This window comes from Bos grunniens, chromosome 1 (genome assembly GCF_055505025.1).
Source record: "Bos grunniens cultivar Pamir isolate PY7600 chromosome 1, Bosgru_T2T1.0, whole genome shotgun sequence".
Taxonomy (NCBI): Eukaryota; Metazoa; Chordata; class Mammalia; order Artiodactyla; family Bovidae; genus Bos; species Bos grunniens.
In genome coordinates this window covers 114,312,581-114,325,712 of record NC_141165.1, presented here as the reverse complement: position 1 = coordinate 114,325,712, position 13,132 = coordinate 114,312,581, and the positions used below count along the sequence as shown (strand labels likewise).

Below are 13,132 nucleotides of genomic sequence, written 5' to 3'. Positions count from 1 at the left end.
GCCACATGGGGATTCTCCAGGCAAGAATACTGGAGTGGATTGCCATACCCTCCTCCAGGGTATTTTCCCCACCTAGGGATTGAACCCAGGTCTCCTGGTCTCCTGCATTGCAGGCAGATTCTTTACCACCAGCACCACCTGGGAAGCCCTGGCCTTGTCATATGTTGCCTTTATTATGTTGCCTTTATTATATAGATTCCCTATATGCCCATTTTCTGGAGATTGTTTTTAAAATCAGAAATGGGTGTTGAATTTTGTCAAAAGCTTTTTCTGTATCTATTGAGATGATCATATAATTTTTATTCTTTAATTTGTTAATATGGTGTATTATGATTTTGTGTATTTTGAAGAATCCTTGCATGTCTGTGATAAATCCCACTTGATCATAGTGTATGATCATTTAAATGTGTTGCTGGATTTTGTTTGCTGGTATTTTGTTGAGGATTTTTGCATCTTTGTTCATTAGTGATATTGGTCTATAATTTTCTTTTTTGTGATAGTTTTGTCTGGTTTAGGTATCAGGGTGGTGGTCTCACAGAACAAATTTGGGAATGTTCTTCCCTCTGCAATTTTTGGGGAAAGTTTTAGAAGGATAGGTTTTAGCTCTTCTTGAAATATTTGATAGAATTCACTTGTGAAGCCATCTGGTTCTGGACTTTTGTTTGTTGGAAGATTTTTCATTCGTTTCAATTGCATTACTTGCGATTGGTCTGTTTATATTTTCTAATTCTTCCTGGTTCAGCCTTTCTAAGAATCTGTCCATTTCTTCCAGTTTGTCCATTTTATAGGCATATGGTTGCTTGAGGTAGTCTCTTGTGATCCTTTGTATTTCTGCAGTGTCAGTTGTGATTTCACCTTTTTCATTTCTAATTTTATTGAGTCCTCTCCCTTTTTTTCTTGAGTCTGGCTAAGGTTTATCAATTTTTTTTCATAAGAACCAACTCTTAACTTTTATTGATGCTGTTGTTTTCTTCATTTCTACTTCATTTATTTCTGCTATGATCTTTATGATTTCATTGCTTTTAATTGACTTTGGGTTTTCTTTGCTCTTTCTCTAGTCACTTTAGGTGTAAGATTAGATTGTTTATGTGAGAGTTTTCTTGTTTCTTGAGGATTGAATTGCTGTAAATTAGAACTGTTTTTGCTGTGTCCCATAGGTTTTTGGTCATTGTTTTTGTTGTCATTTATTTCTATGTACTTTTATTTCCTCTTTAATTTCTGTAGTTATCACTTGGTTATTTAGCGGTGCATTATTTAGCCTCCATGTTTTTGTGTTTTTTATAGTTTTGTTCCTTTGATTAATTTATAATCTCATAGCATTGTGGTCAGAAAAGATGCTTGATACTGTTTCAGTTTTATTAAATCTTCTGAGACTTGATTTGTGACCCAAGATGTAGTCTATCCTGGAGAATGTTCCATGGCACTAGTGTAAGTTCCATGGCACTAGTGTAAGAAGTGTATTCACCGATTTCAGGTGGAATGTCCAAAATTATCAATTAAATCTATCTAGTCTGTTCAGGCAATGGCACCCCACTCCAGTACTCTTGACTGGAAAATCCCATGGATGGAGGAGCCTAGAAGGCTGCAGTCCATGGGGTCACTGAGGGTTGGATATGACTGAGCGACTTCACTTTCACTTTTTACTTTTTTGCATTGGAGAAGGAAATGGCAACCCATTCCAGTGTTCTTGCCTGGAGAATCCCAGGGACGGGGAGCCTGGTGGGCTGCCATCTATGGGGTCTCACAGAGTCGGACACGACTGAAGTGACTTAGTAGCAGTCTATTGAGTCACTTAAAGCTTGTATTTCCTTATTTATTTTGTATATATGATCTGTCTGTTGGTGTAAGGGTGGTGCTAAAGTCCCTCACTATTATTGTGTTAACTGTTGATGTCTCCTTTTATGCTTATTAGCTTAGCATTTGCCATGTGTATTGAGGTGCTCCTATGTTGGGTGCATAAATATTTGTAATTGTTATATCTTCTTCTTGGTTCGATCCTTGAGGTATGTGTATCCTTGAGGTATGTGTTTTTAATGGAAGGTTAGTAATCTTGGGCTTTTCCCTTTGTATTCTTTCTGGGTTTCTCCTGAGCAGTGGTCCAGCAGGTTGGGATGGGGTGAAAGTTGAGGCTGCTGAACCATTCCCTGAGAATCCCAGTTACCCAGCTCCCTGTCCCTGTTCAGTTGTGTGGACTGGGTCTGTGCTGTGCTCAGTCGCTTCAGTCCTGTCTGACTCTTTGCAACCCCGTGGACTGGAGCCTGCCAGGCTCCTCCATCCATGGGGATTCTCCAGGCAAAAATACTGAAGTGGGTTGCCATGCCTTCTTCCAGGGGATCTTTCCCACCCAGGGATTGAACCTGTGTCTCTTGCATCTCCTGCATTGGCAAGTGGGTTCTTACCACCTGGGAAGCCTGTGGACTGGGAGCCAGACCCCAAAGCATGGTAGAGTCACAGAGTGGGTCAGAGGCAGGAAGGATGGAGATCACTAGTCCAGTTCCCTCATTATGAAGATGAGAGGACTGAGGTCCATTAGAGGTTAGGAGGTCTCTAGAGTTGCACTCCTCTCTATTTCCTCCCTCTGCATTTTAACAAGCAGAGCAAAAACAGAAGACTCCACAATTAGTGTCTTAGATTGAGCGTCATCTAAAGAGGTAAGGGAAAGAAAACACTGTAACTGAATTCCATTTGAAACATTCTTTAGAATTTCCAGGGCTGTAAGCAATCCCCCACCATTATTTAATGTGGCTTCTGTCTTTATCCTTAACCCCAAACCATTAAAAAAAATATATTTAAGACTGCATTGGGTCTTAGTTGCAGCTTGTGAGGTCTTCTTGCATCATGCAGGATCTGTTGTTGTAGTGCACAAGTTCTCTGGTTGCAGTTCACAGGGCTTCAGAGATTGTGGGCTTAGTAATTACAGTATTCAGGCTTAGTTGCTCCATGGCATGTGGGATCTTATTTCCTTGATCAGGGAATTGAACCTGGTCCCCTGCATTTCAAGGCAGATTCTTAACCACTGGACCACCAGGGAAGTCCTGACCTCAAACCATTTTTAATACTTTCATAGGGTTAAACTAAAACATCTCTATGTTATATATATATATATATATATATATATATATATATATATAATCACAAGGGATTTGATTGAGATCATACCTGAATGGTCTAGTGGTTTTCTCTTCAATTTAAGTCTGAATTTTGCAATAAAGAGTTCATGATCTGAGCAACAGTCAGCTCCCGGTCTTGTTTTTGCTGACTGTAAGGAGCTTCTCCGTATTTGGCTGCAAAGAATATAATCAATCTGATTTTGGTATTGACCATTTGGTAATGTTCACGTGTAGAATAGTCTCTTGTATTGTTGGAAGAGGGTGTTTGCTGTGACCAGTGCGTTATGCAGGAAGTGAAGAAGAACTAAAGAGCCTCTTGATAAAAGTGAAAGAGGAGAGTGACAAAACTAGCTTAAAATTCAACATTCAGAAAACGAAGATCATGGCCTCTGGTCCCATCATTTCATGGTAAATAAATCGGGAAACAATGGAAACAGTGAGAGACTTTTTTTTGGGGCTCCAAAATCACTGCAGATGGTGACTGCAGCCATGAAATTAAAAGATGCTTGTTCCTTGGAAGAAAAGCTATGACCAACCTAGACAGCATATTAAAAAGCAGAGATATTACTTTGCTGACAAAAGTCCATCTAGTCAAAGCTATGGTCTTTCCATTAGTCATGTGTGGATGTGAGAGTTGGACTATAAAGAAAGCTGAGTGCTGAAGAATTGATGCTTTTGAACTGTGGTGTTGGAGAAGATTCTTGAGAGTCCCTTGGACTGCAAGGAGATCCAACCAGTCCATCCTAAAGGAAATCAGTCCTTAATATTCATTGGAAGGACTGATGCTGAAGCTGAAACTCCAATACTTTGGCCACCTGATGCAAAGAACTGATTTATTGGAAAAGACCCTGATGCTGGGAAAGACTGAAGGCAGGAGGAAAAGGGGATGACAGAGGATGAGATGTTTGGATGTCATCACTGACCTGATGGACACGAGTTTGAGCAATGTCCGGGAGTTGGTGATGGACAGGGAGGCCTGGTGTGCTGCAGTCCATGGTATCACAAAGAGCTGGACACAACTGAGCAACTGAACTGATGTTGCATGTGTAAATTAATTGAAATAGAACTATATTCAAGTTTTTTCCTCTTAAAGATAAATGATCTGGATAGAATCTTCTCTGAATAGATACTACTGAAAAAGTTTTCTCAACTGTCATCCTGAAGATCATGCACAGAAAATATATCAGTTGGCCTTCTCTGTAATTTCACCTCCAGCCAGAGAATCCTAAATGTGGGAAAGAAAAACAAAGAAATATGTTGAGAAACCATTTTTTTTCCCTTAAGGTGAAATTTACATAAGATAAATGAACCATTTTAAAGAGAACAGTTCAGTGGCATTTAGTACAGTCACAATATTATGCAGCCACCACCTCTAGCTAGTTCCAAAAAGACAAACCATTTTAAAACAATTATTAGAGTAACCTTTTGTGTTTGCTTTGATTTTTCATGTTCCTCCTTTTATGGGAATACTCAAACTAGCTGTCTGACTAGAACTTCGGCAGCAGAGAGGTGATGATAAGGACAGAAAAGGATAGGTTAAGAAACAGTTTGTTTTATTCTTTTGTGAGGGAGCGGGGAGGGCAGGTGGTGGGCATGGTCCATCTAAAACAGGAGACAGCATAGTGAAAAATTGCTAGAGCCAGCAGGTCAGTTGTAACTTTCCTGTGATCTTGGGCAAATTTCTGAATTTCTGAACCTTGGTTTCTTATAAAAGAGGAGGCAGAACTGCATATGCACATTATACCAGGGTCAGTTTTGCTAGTTAATCGTTAAGTGAGGGTGACCATTATGCAATAGTTAAGTCAGTGTAACCGCTGGAAGAAACTGGGTGAAGGGTACACAGGACTTCTCAGTACTATTTTTGCAACTTCCTGTGAGTCTAGAATTATTTCGAAATAGAAAGCTTAAATTGAAAACATATGACCACCTGAAACTTGTACATGAATGTTCATAGCAGCACCATTCATAATAGCCCCAGAGTGGAAACAGTCGAAATGTCCAGCCTCTGCTGAATGGATGAATTAAATGTACATCCACATGATGGAATATAATTCAGTCATAACAAGCAGTGTAGTACTGATTCATGCTCTAGCATGAAGGAACCTTGAAAACATTTTGCTCAGTTCAGTGAAGGAGATCAGTCACAAAAGATCACATATTTGTATGACTGCATTTACTGTACATGACTACTATTTCCAGGTGGTGCACTGGTAAAGAGTCCGCCTGCCAATACAGGAGATGCAAAGAGATGAGGGTTTGATCCCTGGGTTGGGAAGATCCCCTGAATAGGAAATGGCAACCCATTCCAGTATTCTTGCCTGGAAAATTCCATGGACAGAGGAGCCTGACAGGCTACAGTCCATGGGGTTGCAAAGAGTTGGACACAACTGAGCTCAAGACATGTCAACATGTCTACTGTACAGGAAATGGGCAGAATAAGCAAATCAATTGTAGATAGAAAGTAGATTAGTTGAGCCACTGACGAGGGTGAGTGACCCCTACCGGCTATGGGGTGTCTTTGTGGGGAGGTGAAAATGTTCTGGGTTGGATAATGGTGATTGTGGCACAGCTTTGTTAATATGCTAAAAACCTGCTGAATTTTATTATTTAAAAGGGTGAGTTTTGTGGCATGTGAATTATATTTCAATTAAAAAAAGTTTTAAAAAGGGGAGATGGTTGAGATATCCTCTAGATTCCTTTCCAGCTGCTTTGTTCAGAGGGCACAGTGATGCCCCAATTAGAACAAATGTTTAGGAATAACACACTCTAGGTCTCTTGCCATATTTGCCCTGTGCTGTCACTGTTGATTTCTCAGGACTCAAGTTCCTCATTATTCTTCAAAGCACAGCGTGTGCAGGGTGGCTATATATATATTTTTTTTCCCATAAATGTTAGTAATTGAAGATATTTTAAGGGAATTACATCACAAAGAAGCAATACTTAGAATGTGCCCATGTAATGAGGTCCTGACCCTTCCTGGCTATCTGTGGAGCTCCTTAGCACTCGCTTGAACCCTGGCCTTGAGGGCTGTTCCCTTTTCCTCAGTGGGAGTGCCTCCTTCCACAGCCAGAGCAGTGGAAACCCTGAATTACAGAATCTTAGCCCTCACTTAAAGTACATGAGCCAGCTCTCCACTCCCAACCATCACCGTCGCATTCTGCAACCATGCCAGATTCTGCAAAGAGTGCCTGAGTCCTGCACAGGTGGTTATAGAATAATTCAATATAAATATCTCACTTAATGGAAGCACCGTGTTAAGTCAGTTGCTTGTTAAACGGATGGGGGATTTGTGAAAGTTTCCTAGTTGCTCAGTCAAGCAGAATGAATTATGTCAGCATCAGCAGAGCTGGGTTAGATTGGCAGTCAGCCAGGACAGGAGCATAGCCTTTGACAACTTAAGATGTCAGCGGTGTATTTATTAAAAAACAAAACAAACAAACAAAAAAAAAGCTCTATAAGAAATATCAATGTCTGCTTCACTACTCTGGACATCTTCCAGTCTCACAGTATCTTTACATGGCAGCATTTTCAGCCAGGAGGAAGACTTGAGACTGAGGGGAGGTTGATATTCTGCTTTAACAAAGTGAACCATACATGGCAAAGAGAAACATAAGTGTGTTTTATAGCAGCTACTGTGGTCAGATGTTGGATAGAGAGAGATACAGAAACCATGGTATACATGCTAGGGGTAATGGCTCCATGCAACGTAGATCAGCAACATTCCAGACCTCAGTAAGGGGGCTTCCCTGGTGCACTAGTGGTAAAGAATCTGCCTACCAATGCTGGAGGTGCAGGAGATGTGGGTTCAGTCCCTGGATAGGGAAGATCCCCTGGAGGAGGAAATGGCAACCCACTCCAGTGTTCTTGCCTGGAAAATTCCATGGATAGAGAAGTCTGGTGGGCTACATCCATGGGGTCATGAAGAGTTGGGCTTGACTGAGAGACTGAGCATTCACACAGACCTCAGTGATTTCCTTACTTCATAAAGGCATACTGAGACCCAAGAGGTTCCATCACAAGACCAGGGTCCCAAAGATGCTGACTGAGGGGCCAGAGCTAGCAGTGAGCGGTCCGTTGCACAGGGTTTTAGAATCTTCAGGCTTGCAAGTGACACTCTTCCTAAGAGTGATCTAAACTCAGCGGATGTTTATTATATCCCATATCTAAAGATGTGTGGGTTCAGGTCCACAGATTTGTGGATCCGGCTCATAGGGCAGCCACGTATGGCTGCACACACTGGATTGCACGAACCCGGGGGTGCCGACATGCACATGTAGTTGTCTGGATGGTACCTGTGTATTTGGACTGTGTACCACCTTACATCTGTGTGGACTGGCTCTGGTTACAGGACTGAATTTGTGGCTCAGTGATGTCAGGGCAGCTTCTTGGTGGTTCTCTCTATCTTTTTATCTCAGGTTTGAGATGACTACAGCTGCTCTAGCCTTGTCATCATGTGTCAGTATCTAAGCGGAAAGGAAGGGATGGCTAAAACGAAAGTGTTCTGTTCAAACCGTTCTCTTCCTAAGGGTAAAGGGTTTCCCAGAACATCTAACAGATTTCCCTAATATCTGATTGCCCAGGGATGGGTCACATGGCCACGTCTAAACCAACCTTGGCACAAGAATATACTCACCCCTGTTAGACTTGTGAAAGCAAGGTTCTGCCAGCAGGCACAGGGGTAATGGGAAGATGACAAGTGGGATCTGCCAAAGATTGTTACATTGAAGATGGAATGATACATTTTAATGTATATGATGCTGCTGAAGGGACAAATGAATATCGAAAACCATTCAGAAAAGACAGATCATAGATCACTGGAAGTGGACAGTTCGAATTTATTTCCCCTATATTGATAGCTGATGTTTCACTGCATAAGTTAGTAACTTTTCTGGATTTGCCTGACTGAAAAATATGTCTTTTACCTACAGGAAGTGTAAGCTCTTACCATTACTATCTCAGCAGTTTTCTAGATTTTTCATTAACAGGTTCAGGCAGTCCAGAATTATTTTGTTTTCTGGGTAAGCATTTTGAGGCACATGGATTTCTCTGTTTCCAGGATAGAGGAAGGAAGAACAGATATCTGTTTCTCCAGATACAAAGTCATGCTTAAAGTGACAACCAAAGCAGTTTCTAAAATGTACAACTTGTGAATCAGGAAATTTCAGATTAGAGGATGCAGAAATATAAATGATCCTATTCTTGCCCTTTAGGGATTCACAGTTCACTGCAGCTGTTTGTGCATGGTGTGCTCAGTTGTGTCCGACTCTGCGGCCCCAAGGACTGCAGCCCGCCAGGCTTCTCTGGCCATGGAATTCTCCAGGCAAGAATACTGGAGTGCATTGCCATTTCCTCCTCCAGAATCTTCCTGACCCAGGGATTGACCCGCCATCTCTTGCATCTCCTGCATTGGCAGGTGGATTTTTTAACTACTCGCACAACCTGGGAAGCCTGTGTTAATTAAACAGCGTAAAGTTAATAGAGTCTCCCAAAGGTCACTGAAAATTATTGATTCATGCCTCGGAAACAAGGGAGGCCAGGAGCCCAGGCCAGGGGATGAAGCCATGGAGAGGGCTAACCACTCCTTTGATAACATGAGGGTACCTTCTGGGGAGAGAGGGAAGCGGGGAGTAACAAGGTGTGTGGTTCAGACTGTATCTGTTCCATTATGCATTTCCTAGCGTCACGGGAGCATTGTGAGTCACCGCTGCAGAGAAGATGTTATTGCCAAAGAGAAGTCTTAGGCACATCCCTAATGAAGTTTCTAGTGTTATATTTGATATGCTATTAAAAAAAAAAAGTGTTGATCTTTGCTGTATCCCTTGCTGGGAGGAAAAGGAAAATTCCATTGATAAGGTTTGCCTTTAAAGACATCAGTAAATATTCCCATGGTGAAGGACCTTCCCCCATTCCACCTGCCCTCTGCAAAGCCAACAGAGAAGAAAACAGTGAAATTTCTAAAATGTGTGACCTTGGCAGTATAAAGCGTCTTTGTAACTGGAGTTCTCTTGGGTGAGGTAGTGTCCATATGATTTGTTTCCATTTTTCCCAAGTGGGAAGAGGCTGAGATGATTGGGTAGCAGAAATGACTGGGGAGGGGAGTGGCTTGCAGCCTTCTTTGAAGGAAAGAGGGTTGGTCTAGATGCCATAAATTATAGATATTCTTCCTTCACCTCTCCACACAGGTGACCTCATAGGAACAGAGCGGTTATTCCGATCCTGTCCATTCCTAGCCACTCCCTCCCCGGTGCCCGGCCTTGCTTAGTGTTCTGATGGGGAGGTGAAGCCAGTGTCTGGAGTTTCAGCATCTCACTTGCATTACTGGCCCTGAGGTTACAGAAGGAAAAGCCATGCAAGCTGTGTGTGTAGGAGCTGCTCCCTGCCATGGAGCCCTCATGGGCTAGATCTGCCGGGGAGGATGGCCACAGACCCAGAGAGGACAGGGTTGACCAGGGAGCAATCCCATCTTCTCCAGGCCACCTAGCTGCAGACCACTGTGGACAGAGTGGTTTCCTGGGATTGGGGTTTATGTCAAACGTGTATATTAGAGCAACTAGAAATGTTATTTTAATAGTTGAAGGCAAGCAGATTTAGAAAAGAAACACGTCTAGAAAGTTTAAGATGTAAAACCATCAAATAGAAATAGATGAACTAAACAAATTCTAAATTAAAAAGGTACATTTACATGTATAGGAATGTGTATCTTGTCTCTTGTTAACCCAACAGGGCCAATGCCTGGCTCCTTTCAGTAGTTCCTGTACTGCTGTGTTCTCTGTGTTTAAGAATTCTACAGCGTTTATGCAACTTTGCTACTTATTAGTTTCCTAAAGCCCTTAGGATCTGGAGTTCATCTGGTCTGCTGATTTCATGGTACTTAGAGAAGCAGTTTTTTCCTCATAGTTCCACGTCATGAGGGCCCTGCAAGGACAATCTCAACAGCCTTACCCTCTGTAGTTTTGTCCCTTGGAGAAGAAGGACATTATCTTTTGTCATTTCTCTAGGCTTAGCCAAGCGGCGGTGAGAGCTTGGAGCTGGATGGGCCAGGCCATGGTTTTTTGTTTGTCGGTTTGTTTTTAATTAGTTTTTATTGGAGTGTAGTTGATTTACAATGTTGTTAGTTTCAGGTGTTCAGCAACGTGAATCAGTTCTACATATACCCTCTGTTTTTAGATTCTGTTCCCATATAGGCCCCTGAAGAGTGTTGAGTAGAGCTCCCTGTGCTATATGGTAGGCCCTTGTTGCTTATACACTGTTGCTGTTCAGTCTCTAAGTCATGTCTGACTCTCTTGCTCCCAATATTTCCCCCTTCTGTCCATAGTTTGTTTTCTGCATCTATGGCTCTATTTCTGTTTTGTAAATAGGTTCATTTGTACCATTTCTTTAGATTCCATATATATGAGCTATCATCTGGTATTTGTCTTATACTGACTTACTTCACTCAGTAGGCAATCTCTAGGTCCATCCATGATGCCACAAATGGAATTCTTTCTTTTTTTTTTTTTTTCGGTTGACTAAAATTCCATTGTATATATGCACCATATTGTCTTTATCCATTTCGCTGCTGATGGACATTTAGGTTGCTTCCATATCCTTGCTCTTGTAAACAGTGCTGCATTGGGGTGCACGTATCTTTTCAAATTACGGTTTTCTCCAGATTTATGCCCAAGAGTGGCACTGCTGAACCATAACAGTAGCTCTATTTTTAGTTTTTTAAGAAACCTCCATACTGTTTTCCATAGTATGTACCTAATTATGTGCCCACCAACAGAGTAAGAGGGTTCCCTTTTGTCCATATCCTCTCCAGCATTCATTGTAGATATTTTGATGATGGCCATTGTGGCTGGTGTGAGGCGATACCTCACTGTAGCTCTGATCCTTTCTCTACTAATTAGTGATCTTTAGTATCGTCTCATGTGCCTGTTTGCCTTCTGTGTGTCTTCTTTGGAGAAATGTCTATTTAAGTCTTTTGCCCATTGTTTGGGTCTTTTTTTGTTTGTTTGTTTTTTGACATTGGGCTGCATGAACTGTATATTTTGGAGATTAATCCTTGTCTTTTTGTTTTCTTCATGGTTTCTTTGCTGCACAGAAACTTTTAATTTTAATTAGGTCCCGTTTGTGTGTTTTTGTTTTCATTACTTTAGGAGGTGGATCAAAAAAGATATTGCTGTGATTTATGTCAAAGTGCTTTGCCTATGTTTTCCTCTAAAAATTTTATAGTACTGGGTCTTACAATTATGTCTTTAATCCATTTTGAGTTTATTTTTATGCATGGTATGGTGTTAGGAAATGTTCTAATTTCATTATTTTACGTGTAGCTGTCCTGTTTTCTCTATACCACTTATTTCTTCTTTGTAATAGATTAGCTGACTATAGGTGCATGGGTTTATCTCTGGGCCTTCTATACCATTTCATTGGCCTATATTTCTGTTTTTGTGCCAATACCATACTGTTTTGGTTTTTTGGTTACTATAGCGTTTTAGTATAGTCTGAAGTCAGGGAGCCGTATTTCTGCAGCTCTTATTTTTCTTTCTCAATATTGCTTTGGCTATCTTGAGAAAAAAGAATGAAACTGGAGTGGTCAACCTCCACATGAAAAGCACGTGAAAAGATACTCAACATCACTCATTATTAGAGAAATGCAAATCAAAACCACAGTGTGTTATCATCTCATGCTGGTCAGAATGGCTTTCATCAAAAAGTCTATAAACAATAAATGCTGGAGAGGATGTGGAGAAAAGGGAACATTCTTACACTGTTGGTGGGAATGCAAACTGGTATAGCTACTATGGAAAACAGTGTGGAGATTCCTTAAAAAGCTGAGAATAGAACTGCCACATGACCCAGCAAACCCACCCCTGGACATATACCCCGAGGAAACCAGAATTGAAAGAGACACATGTACTCCAATGTTCATTAAGGAGAGGAAAGGAAAGTGAAGTCCCTCAGTCGTGTCCGACTCTTTGCGACCCCATGGACTGTAACCTACTAGGCTCCTCTGTCCATGGGATTTTCCAGGCAATAGTACTAGAATGGGTTGCCATTTCCTTCTCCAGTGGATCTTCCTGACCCAGAGATGGAACCCAGGTCTCCCGCATTGTAGACAGACGCTTTACCGTCTGAGCCCCCAGGGAAGTCCAAATGTTCATTGCAGTACCGTTTACTATAGCTGGTACGTGGAAGCAACCTAGATGTCCATTGGCAGATGAGTGCATAAGGAAGTTGTGGTGCATATACACAGTGGAGTATTACTCAGCTGTAAGAAGGAATGCATTTGAGTCAGTTCTAATGAGGTGGATGAAACTGGAGCCTATTATACAAAGTGAAGTGAGTCAGAAAGAGAAAAACAAATACTGTATATTAATGCATATATATGGAATCTAAAAAGATGATAATGATGATCCTACATGCAGGGCAGCAAAAGAGACACAGATGTAAAGAACAGACTTTTGGACTCTATGGGAGAAGGTGAGAGTGGGATGACCTGAGAGAAATAGCATTGAAACATGTATATTAACATATGTAAAATAGATGACCAGTGCAAGTTTGATGCATGAAGCAGGGCACCCAAAGCCAGTGCTCTGGGACAACCCAGAGGGATAGGGTAAGGAGGGAGGTGGGAGGGGAGTTCAGGATAGAGGCCACGTGTATATCCATGGCTGGTTCATGTTGATGTATGGCAAAAACCATCAAAATATTGTAATTACACTCCAATTAAATATCTGTTTTCCAAAAGATTGCTTTGGCTATTTAGGGTCTTTTGTGTTTCCATACAAATTGTAAAACATTTTTGTTCTAATTCTGTGAAAAATGCTATTGGTAATTTGATAGGGACTGCATTGAATCTGTAGATTACTTTAGGTAGTGTAGTCATTTGCACAATATTGATTCTTCCAATCCAAGAACATGGCATATCCATCTGTGTGTGTCATCTTTGGTTTCCTTCATCAGAATCTTGTAGTTTTCTGGGCACAGGTCTTTATTTCTTTAGGTAGGTTTATTCCTAGGTAATTTATTCTTTTTGATGT

The 13,132-nt window shown here is 41.3% G+C and overlaps 1 protein-coding gene across 8 annotated transcripts in view; it reads left to right on the top strand.

The window, feature by feature from the left end:
- ST3GAL6 (ST3 beta-galactoside alpha-2,3-sialyltransferase 6) overlaps positions 1 to 13,132 on the top strand; it is an 87,541-nt gene that overhangs the window by 60,670 nt on the left and 13,739 nt on the right. For 2 of the 8 annotated variants that reach the window (XM_086410680.1, XM_086410674.1), the window contains one exon: positions 8,321 to 8,523. The exons of the other annotated variants lie outside the window; for them this stretch is intronic. Coding sequence is in view for 1 of the 2 variants with exons in the window: in XM_086410674.1 (XP_086266800.1) it covers positions 8,321 to 8,523 (203 nt within the window). In the remaining variant the exon portion in view is untranslated. The remainder of the gene's footprint in view (positions 1 to 8,320; positions 8,524 to 13,132) is intronic. 8 annotated transcript variants of the gene reach the window in all.